The sequence below is a fragment of the Penicillium cataractarum genome, assembly GCF_028827025.1.
Source record: "Penicillium cataractarum strain IBT 29864 chromosome Unknown utg000001l, whole genome shotgun sequence".
In the NCBI taxonomy this organism is placed as follows: Eukaryota; Fungi; Ascomycota; class Eurotiomycetes; order Eurotiales; family Aspergillaceae; genus Penicillium; species Penicillium cataractarum.
The window spans coordinates 133,136-148,583 of record NW_026622737.1 but is presented as its reverse complement, the minus strand read 5'-3'; the positions used below and the strand labels follow the sequence as shown (position 1 = coordinate 148,583).

At 47.6% G+C, this 15,448-nt stretch overlaps 5 protein-coding genes across 5 annotated transcripts; 2 read left to right on the top strand and 3 right to left on the bottom strand.

Moving 5' to 3' along the window:
* Positions 1-61: 61 nt before the first annotated feature.
* On the bottom strand, positions 62-1,320 carry N7496_000053 (3-beta hydroxysteroid dehydrogenase/isomerase; the record flags this gene model as incomplete). Its single annotated transcript, XM_056692984.1, has 5 exons — positions 62-366; positions 419-518; positions 580-734; positions 816-999; positions 1,051-1,320. The coding sequence occupies 5 exons, from the start codon at positions 1,318-1,320 to the stop codon at positions 62-64; spliced, it is 1,014 nt and encodes a 337-aa protein (XP_056559713.1).
* Positions 1,321-4,184: 2,864 nt separating this feature from the next.
* On the top strand, positions 4,185-5,923 carry N7496_000052 (cytochrome P450; the record flags this gene model as incomplete). The annotated part of the gene is made up of 5 exons (XM_056692983.1): positions 4,185-4,400; positions 4,453-4,666; positions 4,718-4,786; positions 4,846-5,448; positions 5,499-5,923. 5 exons carry the CDS (start codon positions 4,185-4,187, stop codon positions 5,921-5,923), a joined length of 1,527 nt encoding a protein of 508 aa, XP_056559712.1.
* A 737-nt stretch (positions 5,924-6,660) lies between these two features.
* N7496_000051 (NAD(P)/FAD-dependent oxidoreductase) lies at positions 6,661-7,986 on the bottom strand (the record flags this gene model as incomplete). Its single annotated transcript, XM_056692982.1, has 4 exons — positions 6,661-6,803; positions 6,862-7,386; positions 7,447-7,713; positions 7,770-7,986. 4 exons carry the CDS (start codon positions 7,984-7,986, stop codon positions 6,661-6,663), a joined length of 1,152 nt encoding a protein of 383 aa, XP_056559711.1.
* A 2,735-nt stretch (positions 7,987-10,721) lies between these two features.
* On the bottom strand, positions 10,722-11,495 carry N7496_000050 (uncharacterized protein; the record flags this gene model as incomplete). Its single annotated transcript, XM_056692981.1, has 1 exon — positions 10,722-11,495. The coding sequence occupies one exon, from the start codon at positions 11,493-11,495 to the stop codon at positions 10,722-10,724; it is 774 nt and encodes a 257-aa protein (XP_056559710.1).
* A 454-nt stretch (positions 11,496-11,949) lies between these two features.
* N7496_000049 (uncharacterized protein) lies at positions 11,950-14,597 on the top strand (the record flags this gene model as incomplete). Its single annotated transcript, XM_056692980.1, has 2 exons — positions 11,950-12,639; positions 12,687-14,597. 2 exons carry the CDS (start codon positions 11,950-11,952, stop codon positions 14,595-14,597), a joined length of 2,601 nt encoding a protein of 866 aa, XP_056559709.1.
* Between the last annotated feature and the right edge of the window lie 851 nt (positions 14,598-15,448).

The window sequence follows — 15,448 nt, the reverse complement described above, 5'->3', positions numbered from 1 at the left end:
GCTAAGATTTCAACACGCTAGCCATCATCAAGAAATCGATCTCTGAAATGGAAATCTGGTCTCAAGGATTCTCCTCAATGCCGCCTTCGAGGCTCTTTTCTATGGACGTCCAGCTACTTTGCCCAAAATACTCATAGAGGAGTTTGGCAGCCCTAATGGCTGGTTTAACTTCTCCGACTGTCGGATCCTCCTCGGAGGGTGGGTTTGGGATAGTGGTGTTGTTAGGTTGAATCTGTCTCAGAATGTCGATGATCTCTTTCCAAACAAAAGGGGTGGCTGCAGCAAAGAGTCGTTCCGATTTCACATTCGGACAGAATAATGCAATTGCGTGGAGACGGGCAGTGTCCACTACATCCACGAACCATGCTGAAAATATTCATCAGCAAAGTTTCCATTTATCAAAAATGATTCCACTCACGAAGGGGAAGGAACTTGAAAGGCTGGGTATTGCCCTGGAGCAGCCTGGTGACATATCCCATTGTCGAGCCACCAATTTCAGGGTGAAGCACCTTGCCGAGCTATCAACCCGGTTTGATGAGTATCAATGAAGACGATTTTAATTTGGTTCCTGATACTTACAGTGAACCATGGAAGAACAGTGTTGAATTCAAACCCCGGCCGGTTCTTCTCAACCCATTTCCATGCCTGGAACTCTCCTTGGGCCTTGCACTCTCGATAAGCAGACCGCTGAGCGAGGAGACTTGCCCCTCCGCTCACACAATCATCCCAGGAATCTGTACTGAAACGTTAGGCTCTTATCTCCAATTATTCAAATCTCACTCGTCCAGCAATAGCTCTGACTAGGTGCTTCTTACCCTTATCTAGCTTGAACCCAGGACCTTTGGGGTAGCCTGCAGCCACGATAGACGAGGTGAATACGACTCGCTTCACTGAGGTCTGTAAAGACGCTGCCTGCAGGAGGTTTACGCTTCCATTAACTGTATATGCGACTGCCTCATCCACGTCCTCCACTAGGGGACTGGAGGGTAAAGCTTGAGCCTATTTTCATAACTCAATACTACATTGCCGAATTAGAAGAGGGAGACATACCACATGGATAATTCCTGAGACGCCTTGTACACATTCATCGAATGCGTGAGGCTGCTGGAAGTCGGGCACCAACACGGACTCGAAACGATTTGGTCCCCATTGTTTCAAAAAATAGTCGTCTAGCCATGTCATCTCAGCGCGCACAGTCCCTCTGACAGTATAGCCAAGCTCTAGCAGAACATTGATAATGTGTGAAGCAATATAGCCGTTTGCTCCAGTAACAAGGACTTTTGGTCCATGGTGAATTGCCCGTTCTTTAACTTGAGTCATTCTTGGCCGTTACCTTCGAATCTGCTCTTGCTCCTGGGAGGTGTGTATGCTCCGGATTTTCTTCGATAAAAGAACCGGATCTGCCTAGGCAAGCAAATTTTTCGCCGGTCCTAACTGACTGTGAAGAAGTGGAAATTTCACAATCACCCATTCTATGAACAGTAATTCCTCTTGGGGCTCAGTGGCTACAGGGAGGGAGACGCTAGTACCTGCAGGATTCTATAGCGTGTCCAGTACAGTGCAGAGTCTCTATCGGCCGGGGCCAATTTATTGACCCCCATAATGCTGGGTACTTTTCGGAAGTGGCGGTGAGCGCTGTAATCTGTTATGCTGTTTGGGATATCGAGTGAGGAAACATCTCGAACGAAATGTGCATAATTATACAGAACAGTGGCTAAGCTGAAGTGCAGTGAAGTATATCTCGGGTGTCGATCTTGACCCACTGCGGCTTTTCTTTTGAACTAAGATCTGGCATGTAACGACTAGCTTCAACATGCGTCTAGGTAGAAAGTTACACAACAGACATACCTCGAGCGTGCGCGATGCATACTCTGCAGGACCCTTGCTTGGCCCCACTTGCGCCTCCACCAGCGAATGGTTAGCGTGGACCCGCTTTTTCATGCAATGTCAATCTTCAATGGTGTACATACAGTATTGTCGTACTATTGTACCGTAAACATACTGTACTGTACTGCTCTGCGGAGCCCTCCGATCCGTTCCGCAAGGAGCAGATGCATGCTTCTGTGATATTGACCACGAGCGCGTCCTTATTTCTACCTCGAGTGCATATGGAACTTGTCACGGCTTGCCCGACCCCTTTCGCAATGTCAGGCACCGTATTAATGTCGACACACGGAGCTTAGATTGGCTCCCTAATTATCCAATCTGTAGCTCTGTGTAACCTACATTAACGCTGCTCGCCTTGCATGAACATAAGACAGCACGCCAATTAGCCCCCGCTATTCGAAACCCATACTCAAACTTTCCCAAGCTATAGTGTAGACTATGACGTCCGAACTCTCATGACTGGCGTTGCGAACATATTAGAATATTTACATACGCTCGGTATAAATACCGTCTAGCGAGGCACTCAATGTTCCCTGTCAACAATCTCTCTTAGTTTTCCAAACGTCACAAAGTTTTCAGTTTCTCTTCAGCTAAAATGCATTTCTTTTCTCTCGTCCTCGCTACTATGGCCTTGGCTGTTTCAAGCGTTCATGCCCTCCCCCAGGACAGCGGAGAGGAACCTCTCTGCTTGCGTTTATGCAGAGACAGCCCGGTGACCTGCCAAGCTGGTTGGGTATCGACTCAGATTGGTTCTGAGGAATCTGGTCAGGTACGTAGCATGCCACTATCTAAGATACATTTGTGGGATGTTTTGTATTCTAATGGCATAACAGGTGTGCTGGACTTGCTGCGACGCATAAACTCCTATTCAACATTATCGGACTGTTGGTCTAGTCGATGATATTTGTTTTTGAGATAAGAGATGTTTTAGACACGTGGGCTCCTTATGTGTTGTAAAACTTCAAACCTTGTTAAACTAGCTGCAGCAAAATGCCAACCCTTCTCGCAGCTTCATAGCGCATACAAAATACACAAATAGCGTATCAAATCAGTATATCAAGTTAATCTTGCGGGGATTATGGCCAAGTCAACTGGTCCCTAACTATAAGCCCATTCTACAGAGTAAGAAAGCAGGTATGTTATTTCAAAGGCAACGGTGTGTCTGCCCGTTCATTCCCCATTGACTTTGTACGTAAAGTAGAACAGCCATTCCAAGCAGAAGCTCCACGAAGTTCTTGATATTCTTTGACCAACTGAGCAAACTTTGAAGGTCTCTGTGGGCTGCGCCTCATCTGGGCTCACACCCCTTGCGGTGAAATCTAAGCAAGGCCTTCTGTTTCTACGCATACCAGCCCTCAACTGCACAATTTATTCCGGGGTGGTTTCCATTCTAATTTCGCTCTTTGGGTGCGATTTAGCACGCTTGCTGTATGGAGGGGAATTTACCCCTTGCACCAAACCCATTTTGGGATACTTTGGGGACATGGTTCTGCTTGCTCTAAAATCATATTGGCTGAGCGGAAAGTTAGGAAATGCTGAACTTCGTGAATAAGAACAATCCTTAACGGTTGATATCATAATTTTGGAATGAAGATCCAGATTGATCGACGCAACCTACAGTAACACTGCTGGGATCCTATATCCTTGAATCTGAGAGGCCCATCATGCCCTAAGAGGGTAACAGTATCAGCCAGCCACACGTATATGACATTTCTTAAATATCGCCATTCTACCCACTTTCATGAGTACCTTCAGTCAGATCGACACTACTAGTGATAAAACTGATAAAACGCGTTGCATCAACATACGAGGCGTACAATCGCTATCTGACCTCGGAAAATGCGGTGTAACTTGCGGCCCGCTTATCCACTAATTACTGTATATAGAGTGTCGAAAAAAAAACACATCTTTTTCGTTTTTTCTTGTCCTTTTTTTTCCTTTTTTGAACCCTAGCCTGCCGAGTTCCTATGGGGCCTCTGACTTGATTGGCGGTGGAATCTTATTACATGTATTGCGTCTTTTGGTACGACTATGCAATTCTACCAACACAATCAATAGTTTCATATCTTTCATATTTGGTCATGCATGATAGGAACTGAATAAACGGGGCAACTCCGAGTCACCATTGAGAGCTTGATTTGAATCGCGAAGCATTGCCAGTCAATGTTTTCCCCCGATACCCTGACAAGACTTCTCGGTGGCTGCGTGCGTTTCATTGGCCTTCGCTTCACCTCGGTCCTTATAATTCTAGTTTCTCACTGAAGAACGACTTCACATCATCACTCGAATACTCCAAAATGGCACTCGATCAACCCCCACTTTGGGCCAATTTTGAGACCAAAGGCTTCCTCGCTGTGGTCATTCTGTCCGGGCTATTTTTCTTTCTGAGTTCCGGCAAGAGGTCCCAGCTGCCTTTGGTGAACAGCAAGCGTCCTTTTGAATTTGGAATAGCAAAGGCTCGCCAGCGCTATCTGAAAGATGCGCACAATCTGATAATGAGTGGTCTTGCAAAGGTAATCCCTGTGGTTTCAAGTTTCTAATTTCAAGTTCTGATCTGTTTGGTAGGCTGGAGCCTTCAGAGTGGTCACTGAGAACGGCATAAGGACCATCCTTTCGGCTGATTATGCAGAGGACATTCGCAGTCATCGGTCGTTGACGCTGAGCGGGGCTTTAGTGACTGAGCACCATGTCAATATTCCAGGTTTTGACGCCGTCAAAGTCACTGTCACATCGGATGTGATTCAAGATACCGTTCGCACCAAGCTCACTCAAAATTTAGGTATGGTACTTCGCTTTCTGGTACTGTTTTTCAATTGACTAATTCACGCAGTCAATATCACAGAGCCTATGTCTAGCGAAGCGAATATGGTGCTGAAGGACCAATGGACAGATAACCCGGGTGAGCATTGTCGGTCCGACCGTTGAATTCTGCGGCTTGCTGATTTTTTTGGCCTTAAGACTGGCATGACATTCACCTCAGGCCCAGAGCTCTTGGCCTTATAGCCCAGCTATCGTCCCGTGTATTTCTAGGTGAGAAGATTTGCCGCAATCCCGACTGGCTCCGAATCACGGTCAATTACACAATAGACTCCTTGATTGCCGCTGCACAGCTGAGACTTTGGCCGGAGTTTTTGCGACCCATTGTCGCACGCTTTCTACCGAAATGTCACACTATCCAAGAGGAGCTCGCAGAGGCCAAGCAAATTATCCTGCCAGTGGTTCAGGAGCGACGGAGAGCTCGAAAGATAGCTATTGCGGAAGGGAAACCCGAGGAGACATACCACGACGCAATTCAGTGGCTTGAAGAAAACTGCCCAAATCAGTCTTTTGATCAGGCCGCTATGCAGCTAGCTCTCTCTACAGCGGCTATTCACACAACTACCGATTTACTCACCCAAACGATCCTCGATCTTTGTGGTCGCGAAGAACTTGTTGACGAGCTTCGAAAGGAGATCATCAGTGTGCTCGGAGATGGTGGCTGGAACAAGAGTACCATGTACAAGCTCAAGTTGATGGACAGCGTCATCAAAGAATCCCAAAGGGTCAAGCCCATGGCTATTGGTTGGTGCTTGTTCACTCCCCGGCGATCGCTATACTAACTATCAAAATAGCAAAGATGGCTCGTAAAGCAGAATGCGATGTCAAACTATCCGATGGAACGGTTATTCCGAAAGGCGACATTATACTTGTCTCGTGCAGTAAGATGTGGGATCCCAGCATTTACCCAGATCCCGAAACATTTGATCCCTACCGATTCCTGAAGCTGCGCGAAGGGTCTATGGACAAGGAAAGCATAGCTCAATTTGTTTCGCCCTCGCCCCAGCATATGGGTTTTGGCTTTGGAAAGCACGCTTGTCCCGGGCGATTTTTCGCTGCCGCTGAGCTGAAAGTCATTCTGTCTCAAGTCATCATGAAATATGATTTCCGGTTGGCTGACGGATGTTCACCGCAAATTTTGAAATCCGGGATGAGAATGTCCGCAGATCCACTCGCAAGAATCGCTGTGAGAAGAAGACAGGAAGAAATTGTCCTGTAAGGAAGTAATCAGCGTCTTTTGTGGGGACTTTTTTTGATCCATTATCCTGAGTGTCAAGCACAGGCTAGACTTCACGAGTGATTTAGGTTCCACCACATCTCTCAACAACTTCACATTAGTTCGGCACGTATGAATTGAAACGGAATTCAACTTACCGTAGCTCTGGAGGAATGTCAGTGCCATGTTCATCATGTATTCGTAGACAAGAGATACTCCGGCCAAGCGGCTTATTCCAAGGCTGGGTAGTCTATACGTGTGCTTTTATACGTTGGCGTCTAAGCTGATGATTTGGATAAGACTTGGGAGCTTAGTTTCGACTCTTTCTGTGGGAGAAGATGCTCACATCTCAAGACTGTAATATACAACCCTAGGGACTGATCGAATGAATTGCCTAACCATCGAAAGGCTACTGTCCTTGCCACATTACTCCTAGAGAGTATGACGGAAGTATGGCTGTCCTTTCCTCTGAGTTAATAAGCGCCTTGGAGGCGCCAGCATATAGCTCATGAGCATGTCAGGAAATCAAGAATGTATAATGGTAAATGGAAAAATTCAGGCATTTTATGAGAGGGTGATATTAATTCCTATGACCAGTTCTAGCAGGAAGCACAAGCCAATTTCATTCCACGTTCCTGAAATCTTGTAAAGCATCAGTCATATCCCTTGCAAGAACTGTAACGTTCACAGAGCTGCAAAAGTACTACACGCAGCGCTCAGCTATAGCCGGGGTTGTCGCCTCACTCCAGACCCTGGGCGCGCTTCCATTCTCGCTGGAGGTTGTCACCAATAGCGTTGTTGGCCTCCTCTTCGAGTTCGCGACGGGAGATCATTCCCTCGCGCTTGGAGATCTTCGACTTGGACTCTTCGCGAGACATTTCAACTGTAGTAAAGCTCCCATTAGCATGTCAGCTACGACTCATGAGCAGGGCAAGACTCACCGTGAATGTAAACGGCAGCACGTTTGCCGCTGAACATAGCATGAGGGACGTTGGTCGACCCATCGCTATTAGCATCTCCAATGGCAAAGACACCAGTTTCATTGGTTCGCATAGCACTTGTGACCTTGATCTTGCTGTTTTCCAGTTCAAGGCCCATCTGAGCTGGGAGAGTCGAGGTCTGGTCGGTGGGGTAGTCAACAAGGAAAGCATTGCGCTCCACTGGCTCGCCCTCGGTGAAGTGCACGCGGAACTTGTCGTACTGCTTGTCTTCATCATGGTCACGGTGGGTGCCGCCGTCTTGAAGACGCTCGAATGACTGGATAATACGGTTGTCGATGGTGACGTTCCAAGCCTCCAGCTGCTTATCCCAGTCGGGATACTTTGCCGCGGCACGAGCCTCGCCGTCCGGTGTCCGTGTACCGTTGGTGAATGCAATGATATCGCTGTTCAGGGTGTGAACCTCTAAAACGGCACCAAGCACGCTCGCGACATCGGCGACAATGCCGAAGGGCTGGTCACGGTGCTCTGAATAAGGTTAGGTCAGATTCAGGATCCAGTATGTACCGCATTTCGTGTGCAACTCACCATAGCCATCGCACCAAGGACACCAGAAAATTCCCTTGCCAAATGCTTCCTGGAGGCCGGGCGTCGAGGGAAGCAAGTCCCGCAAACCGGTACCGAGTACGATCTTGCGTGCGGTATAGCTCGCTCCGGTCGCGTCAGTGACGTTGAAAACGGAGAAATCACCGTCAAGAGGGACGATAGACTCTACCGTCTCATTCTTGAAATGAGCAGTGTCGTATTTTGAGATCTGTTCCCGAGCTAGACCTCGGAAAGTTGCAGGCGGAGTGCCTAGATCACGTTAGGCAAACTCAAAACGATCACTTAATACATCGGTAAGTACCCACCATCATTTCCAATGACATCGTGCATCTCTCGTGTGGGCGCATTTCGATACTGCTGGTTGTCAAATAACAGAGCATTGCGTCGGACACGAGAAACACCACTCAGAGCGCTGAGACCCGCGGGGCCTCCACCAACGACAATGACATCGTAGTCCGTCTGTGGCACCGAAACGGCTCCCGACAACGCCAGCAATGAGAAGAAGACTGTCTTGATAGACATTTTGTTTGACGAGTATAGCTCCTCAAGTCTCTTGCTTGCCAGTAGTAGTAGCAGTGGGTAATTCGAAGCTCTTTATAGATCGCAAGTATGAATGCGAAGAGCCGATCGATGCTAGTTAGTTATTGGATCTATTGACTAATTGCATATAGGAACAAGGTCCTAGCTCCTTGTTCAGAAAAATATTTTTTCTGTGCAATCGGGTCCCTTGCATGTTTACTAGATTGGGGATTGGTTTAACGAGGCTAAAGCTCCTCCAGCCACCCAGAGAGTTGTGTAACATAAAACCGCAGATCACCACATCGTTGTGGGTAAAGCTTGCAGTTTGTTGCAACATTTATTGGCAGATCTTGTGCCTGGAATGAGGGAAATATGCCTACTCCTTTCGAGGTAAATTCCCAATGCATGCAGCAGTTACATGGTGATCTTCGAAAGGCATTTGTAGTGCAGAGTGATATAGCTGCAACAGCAACACTACTTACCATTAGAAATGCCTTGTGATTCTCTGAGGAGCGGGGGGATGAAACGAGAGAAAAAATAAAACAGCAAAAAAAAGTAAACACCTAATATTGCCTGGCGATGCATAGTTCAAGCCATTTTCTTCATCCTGTGCCACGCTGTCGGTGTGGGGACGTGGCCAAGGCGCAAATGGCCACGAAACTGGCCATAATAGTTCAAGCCTCCAGGACCTCGTCGTGGAATGGCGACTCCGCAATCAGATAGAGGGTTTCTCCTCGAATTGATTATTGACTGCGGCCGGACCACGTTCACCTTGAGCTGAGCCGCTGACATCTGGCTGTCAAACGGAGAAAATCTCAGCTGCCTAGGGATCGTGTAGGTCTAAGTTTATCACACCCTGAGCTCAATCAAACACATTGATGACTCGACCCCATTGACCTCGACTACTCGGTCGTTTGGTGCTACGTCCTCCTATTTACACCTACATAGATTACTCTGTAGGTGTAGTGGTTGATTCCAGGACTAGCCCTTTGTTCTTTGTCTTGTAGACCTATTTAGGTCTTTCCCTTGTTCTTTTCCTTCTTCTCTAGATCATCTTCGTCTTCATGTCTAGATAGACCTACCAATTTGACTCAGATCCTTCTTCCTTGCTTCCTTGCGTAGGTGTCGATGACACCATCACACATGTACCATATATATTAGTGTTAGGGGTCTAGAATTGCTTCTAAGGTTGTGGGCGGTTATCTGAGGTAGGTACTCCGAATTAGGTACCTAGGTGCTGCGATTAGGTCGATGGATATATATATATAATGACCTTAGGTTTGAGCTCGCTCCCTGGAGATATATTGAACAACCACCTTAATACATGGAGTTTGAGTCCGGCTGTGGGGGATCCGTATCCCAGAAATAACGGCATGAATACAAAAGTTACCCTTCGGTGACCAACTCAAAGTTCCTAGATAGTTACATAGTTAGCTCAGTCAACTAGTCATTTAGTGGATGTTCGCTCCAGCGCTGGGGTAAAGCGGCAGAAATCAGGGCCTCCGGAAGCGGTGAGCTACCCCTCATAAGCAAAAGGCGTAAACAACGAGTTTGCCAAGTTTGACATGTTTGCCGGGTTTGCCAACCTTGTTTGATTTTATGACTAATCAGATGATGGAGGCCATCCTGGAATGGATGGACCATGGATGGAGCTCGGCCCGGAATCGAACTTCACTGTAATGAGAGAGTGTATCAAATTGTCAAAGACAAACAACCGTATAGACTAAGAATGTTTCTCATGAAGTATTTTTGGTTTAGCGGTAGTCTGCCCTAAAATTGTGTGGGACACAAATCCAGCCACATGTCTCCGATCATTCTAGTTATCTTTATATTGTGTGTGTCAGTACTTGGGGGTTTGACTACTGGCGTCTTAATTTCTGATGAGACCTGTGTTCCATCGGACTACCATTTAGCCGTTCATTGACTTATTCAACGAGTAAATGAACTCGTTCTAAGCGGATCAATCATACACTTGCGTATTTCAACTTATATTCCGGCTTATATAGCAATAATTGTAACAACAACATGCTCGGCAAACTTCTCAAGATTGTGAAAGGAATAGCTGGGAACCCTAGCTCATAACTCATGATCTTCTGAATTTCTTGCTCTCTCGCTGGACTGGAATGTGTTCTTCCCAATTTCCTTTTCCTGGGCGAGGACCGTTTGTATGGATTGAAGTCCAGCGATCAATACTGCAATCAAGGCTGCGGTCCAGAGTGCTAGGAATTTCAAAGCCTGCCACAGAATTGAAAGCGATTCCTCTATGCCGTCGATATTATCCTCTCTAGTCATTGCTGGTTCCGCGGGTTGCTCCCGAGGAGACTCGATAGGCTCTATCTGTACACCCATAGACGGGGAAGCCTCGCTCTCGACATCCTTCGTGTCATCTTCTCCTACTAGAGTCGAACTGGAATTACTTGACTCTGAACGCACAGATTCCAAGTGCCCTGGAGCAATTGAAATGCTTGAGTGGGATTGTGTGGCCGTCGCGCTGGAATTACTCGACACTGACCGGACAGATTCCGAATGCCCTCTAGGAATTGAAATGGTTGAGTTGGATTGTCCGGCCGACAAGAAATTCGGTGGAGATTGGCCATTATGTCGCCCCACGAGGGCTAGGAAGTCGTCGGAAAGACAAGGCATAGGGTCGAGTTGGTCGAATATCTCGGTATCACCTATGGAGGCCTTTCCATGATCATTATCTGTCAAATCTCCGGATTAGTTCACGAATGCTTCAGTTAGAACTTGAAGAGCGCACCATTTACAGGATGTAGATTAGCATCAGTCATAGACTTGTTAAGATCCATCGCCAACTTGGCAAAATCGGCATCAATTGCCTTTTTCATAGATGGTTGGATTGTGGCCCTCGCAAACGATTTTCGATTTCGTGGCGGGCAGACAAGCTTTTGCTTTAGTCTGTCATGCCACCGATGTAACTTGGCCTCAATCTTGACATCAAGATAGAATGGCTTCGATTGATGAGTGAATGCGACAGCCGAATGAACGGTATTTTGTTGTACAGCTTGCTTCTCAAGTTCATTTTCTTGTAAATGCCAGACAACTCGGCGATATCGGCTGTTTCGAGAATTGCTACCAATAGGAGGTGGATCTGGTGCAAATCGCGAGCCTTCAAACTGCCAGCGTGATGCATAACTGACGACAGATGATCGCGCAAACCTCATTCCTTGAAACGTAGCACCCCCGATGCCAACAGTGGGATTGGCCTCCAAGGTCGTAGACACTAAACGTTCCCTTTTCTCTGCTGTCAATATTTGGGGGCCGAAAAACTCGGTCACTTCAAGGTCGGAAGGTTCATGAGAAAGCCCAGAATTTGAAGTTTCGGAACTCTCAACCTCGTGGAAATCCAAGGTAACGGTTGCGTGCGAAAGCTTGCATTTCGCAGGCTGGTGAAAAGTGAGATCCAAGTACATGACCCCGGCATCTTTCTCATGAAGGTGCCCCCAGCGTGTTTTGGACAGCAAGAAACAACAGTCGACGCGCATCTTCTGCATTTTGAGTTCACAAAGACTGGCACTGGACTGTGTCTCGCAAAAGTCCACATATTTACCCTTGAATCGCGTCGCGGGCGACAAGGAACTTTCGTAAACCATCGTCATGTAAGTTCTCCGTAGGTGAGGTTGAACGAGCGGGGTGGGGGAATGTTGAGCATTTCGTACTACTGGTGTCTTACGGGGGGCTCTTTTAATATCCCGGTCGCAGTTAGCAGCTAGCCAAGTCCTTCGCTCAATTTTCCTGTGTTCCAATCAGGTTGCTTACTAGTAAACTACTAAATGCCTCCGTTAGCGCCCGCTCATGCAATTGGGCATATTAGTCCAGTGACGAATCGCCATGATTACTGCTGTACTGCACAGCCCAACACAGCCTGGTTGGTGGATACCTACAATAGGGTATTCCCCCTCAATCTCGCCCCTCAACTGAGCAACACAACTTTCCTCCACAACAGCGATGGGTTTCACGGTTTCGATTGACCCTGCCCACACAGTGGATGCAACAGATGACAGTGATAAGTCTTCCTGGGAGGACGAATCGCAAGACGACTGGGCTCATGTACCTGATGTGGATCGTTCGCGCAACGTTTTCCCATCAAAGCCGAGGGTTCACCAGACGAGAAGGCCCTCAAGAACTGGCCCGAATATATCGATCCATGCCAGCAAAGACATCGCCGTTCAGACAGAGAAGATTCCTTACTTTGACGAGGTAGATGTTTTAGGCACTGGTTACAATGATTTTACCGTGCATCTCGACTTGGAAACCGGACTAGATATCAATGCCGACATCGAGCAGCTATCCCGACTGAATCAGTTGGGGCACTTTAATGAAGCCATCTCCTTGTTTCACGAGCGACTAGCCCGCCATGTGGACTTTTTCCCGGTCACAGCAGAATACGCTGATCTGCTCCTAGAGCAAGGCAGTTTCGGAGATGCGCATGCATTCTTAACTGCCCGCTTGCGTGACATGGCCTCGACATTTTCCGAGCTTGAGTTACGACTTTTAGGACTTCTCAAGTCCTTTGCGGAGATTTATACCAAGGGTGCTTTGATACCAGCATTACAAATGACAAAACAGACTCTCGAGGCTCTCGAGCGCGAGTCCGATGAGGATCCATCTTTTTTCAAAACGTCAATAGGGCAGCATGTATGTTTCCCGCGTCTGCTTCAGGTCTTAACTCATCACCTTCTCAGATTCATCTAGTCGAGACATGCTTGCGCATAATCAGTTATGCAGCTATACATTCGAGTTTCCTAGGGAGTAGCGCATATTGGTCTCTGCTGCGATGGGACTTCTCGTCTGGCAAATTCAAATTCCGCAAGGCTGGTTACTTTGATAGCCCAACTAAATTAAGCCCAGGGGAGACGCCCCCTGCAATATCTGGAGGAATACGAATGAATCCTTATGATACTACTGGCCTTGAAAGGCCATTCCCACGCCTAGGTGACTGGTATTCCTTGTTGGTACAGGAAGGATATATGTGGGAATCGCACCGCCTGCTGCGTGTTGTCTTGCCACTGATAGGAGACTCTACATGTCACTTTCTGCCTGACAAGCTTTTTGAGAAGTTCTTTCACCTGAAGGATGTGGCAGAGGCCAAAGGATTATTCTTACGGGATGAGATACTTTTCGATGAAGACCGGCAGATTTTGACAGAACTTGCAAATGCGACTCTAATCGCGGAGTTTTTGAACTCTCCCAATGTCGACGAATCGGTGAAAGCAACTCAGCGCTACTTTTTCGAGAAAGTCCGTTCTACTGCCGTGTTAATCGCCTCTACATATCCGAAGCTACTTACTAGTAGGCCATACCTGCATTGGCTATATTTGGAGGAAGCCAAAGGCATGGAGGAGAGCAAGAGACTCAACGCATCAAGCAGTGAAATATTCTACTCGCTTACTTGGTCCCAGGATGACATTAGTGGCATTCAATCATCCTTCTTTAGTGGTGGTGTGAGGCCTGCAAGTTTCGGTGAAGGGTCAGCACCAGCAGCAACCACGACTACTTCCTCTCTGGAGACCAGTTTAAGGATCCTAATTGCAGTGGCGAGGCAACAAGAAGACTACAAACTGCAGATAATCCTCCTTCAGGTGCTTCTGAATAACTGCTCTACGATGAGTGGGAAGCTCGAGGTTATACGAAACATGTCACACCTCAGCCGGGATGTCATGAAGGATGCTGGAGGATATCTCCAGTGTTTAATCGCCGAGTCGCGGTCCGTTATTGATCATGATCCCAACCCCAGAGACGACAGTGATACGCGAATGAGCCTCTACTCTCGAATTACCGAGTTTAATGAAGTGTATCCCTCCCACTTTGACTTCAGGCCAGAAGAAAGGTTGCGCTCGCAACTGATCTTATTCGACATCCCCATCTTGGTTTGGCTAAAACATCTGGCCATGGAGCAACTGCTGAGAGGTATGAGCCGGGATACAGAGGCTGAAGTCTCGAGGGTTAGGCTACCCCAAATTGAGCGGCATCTGCCATATCATGTGTCTTCTCGCCTGGGTGCAACGCACTTCCGTTGCACGGGTTGCGTGGACTGCAACGGAGATACCTATTCATCTTCCTATTATCCATACGAGTACCCTACACATGGAGGCAATCCATATGTTCAAAACTCCTACTATACTCACCCAAGGGCTCGCTCGATACATCCGTATTTTGCGAATCCACCTGGCACTCACAACCATGCTGCTGGTTGGCGTACTACTCGTCGGGGTGTTCGTTATTTCTCTCCAGCTTCCCCCTCCGAGTCAGCTTCTTCTGGGCCTGCATCCCCTCGGCGTGGTGCTTCCCTCCATGCCTCTCGTCCTTCCTCGCCACCATCGGGATTGCGTAGTCGTGCTATCGGGCATGAGAGACATCGATACCACACCGCGGAGGATGATGCAGCGTGGGACGTGGAAGAATATATTCGAACCTCACGAGGACCTGAACGCGGGCGGCAACCAAAGAAGAGTTCAGAAAGGAGGTCCAAAGGGACAACTGTGGGGGGTGATTCGAAAATTGAAAAGGACCTTGGTGAAGTCAAGGCAGATGCCACTCATCAACAAGATGAAAAGAACAGTGATGGGAAACACGATGATGTTGGGCCAAAATAGTGTTTTTCATGCGTTGTCCCAGCTGTTCCACCCTCAATGTGACATCTAAATGTGAATTATCTCTGCAGTAAGCTTCCCTTGACTCTCCAGGTCACCTCTGCTGGTAAGGCTAACAGCACTTTCATAGAAGTTTTACCCACATCAGAGACAAAATGCCGAATTGCATGAATCAAAGCAGACGCGAATGGTCGCGCCATTTTACTCACTTTTCAAAATGGGCTGTAGACAGTTCCACTCTAGGAGCATTTGCACCAGGAAGCGGGCGCAATCGGCGTTCAGAGAATACGTGAATGTTGAGAAGCATAGAATGAAAAGCGGGGACTATCCGTTCCCACAGACTTCATGCCGAAGCCCTCAAATTACTAGCCCGGTCGGAAAAAATGACATTGTTCAATCTTTACTGTTTATTTATTTATGTGTCATATCACGTAGCTTCTACTATGGACTTAGAATTCCACGGGCCAAATGGTTGGCCCCGGGCCGGGCATGTTTGCTCGGCGGGCCGCGGGTTTAAACTCTAGATTCCGTGCAAGCTGTGGGCCAAGCTTTTGGGCCCGTATTTCGAGGTCAATACGATCATCCATAGCTGGAAAATATGTGGAGGCCTTGTCATTACGCTTCATATCCATCCACTGACAGCTCCAGCACCAAGGTCCGGGGGTTTACGACACGTTTGGTTATAGTATAACGCCAACCTTGAATGGTTAAGTGGGCAACTCTGGTTCATATAACGATGACGTAGAGCTGGATGGTCTTCTGAATCCATAACAGATATTTGACCTTCTCATAATATGGACTATCTGTCTTCTTTGTGCTACCAAGGAAGATTTGAAAACGTTCAGAGAGCCCCT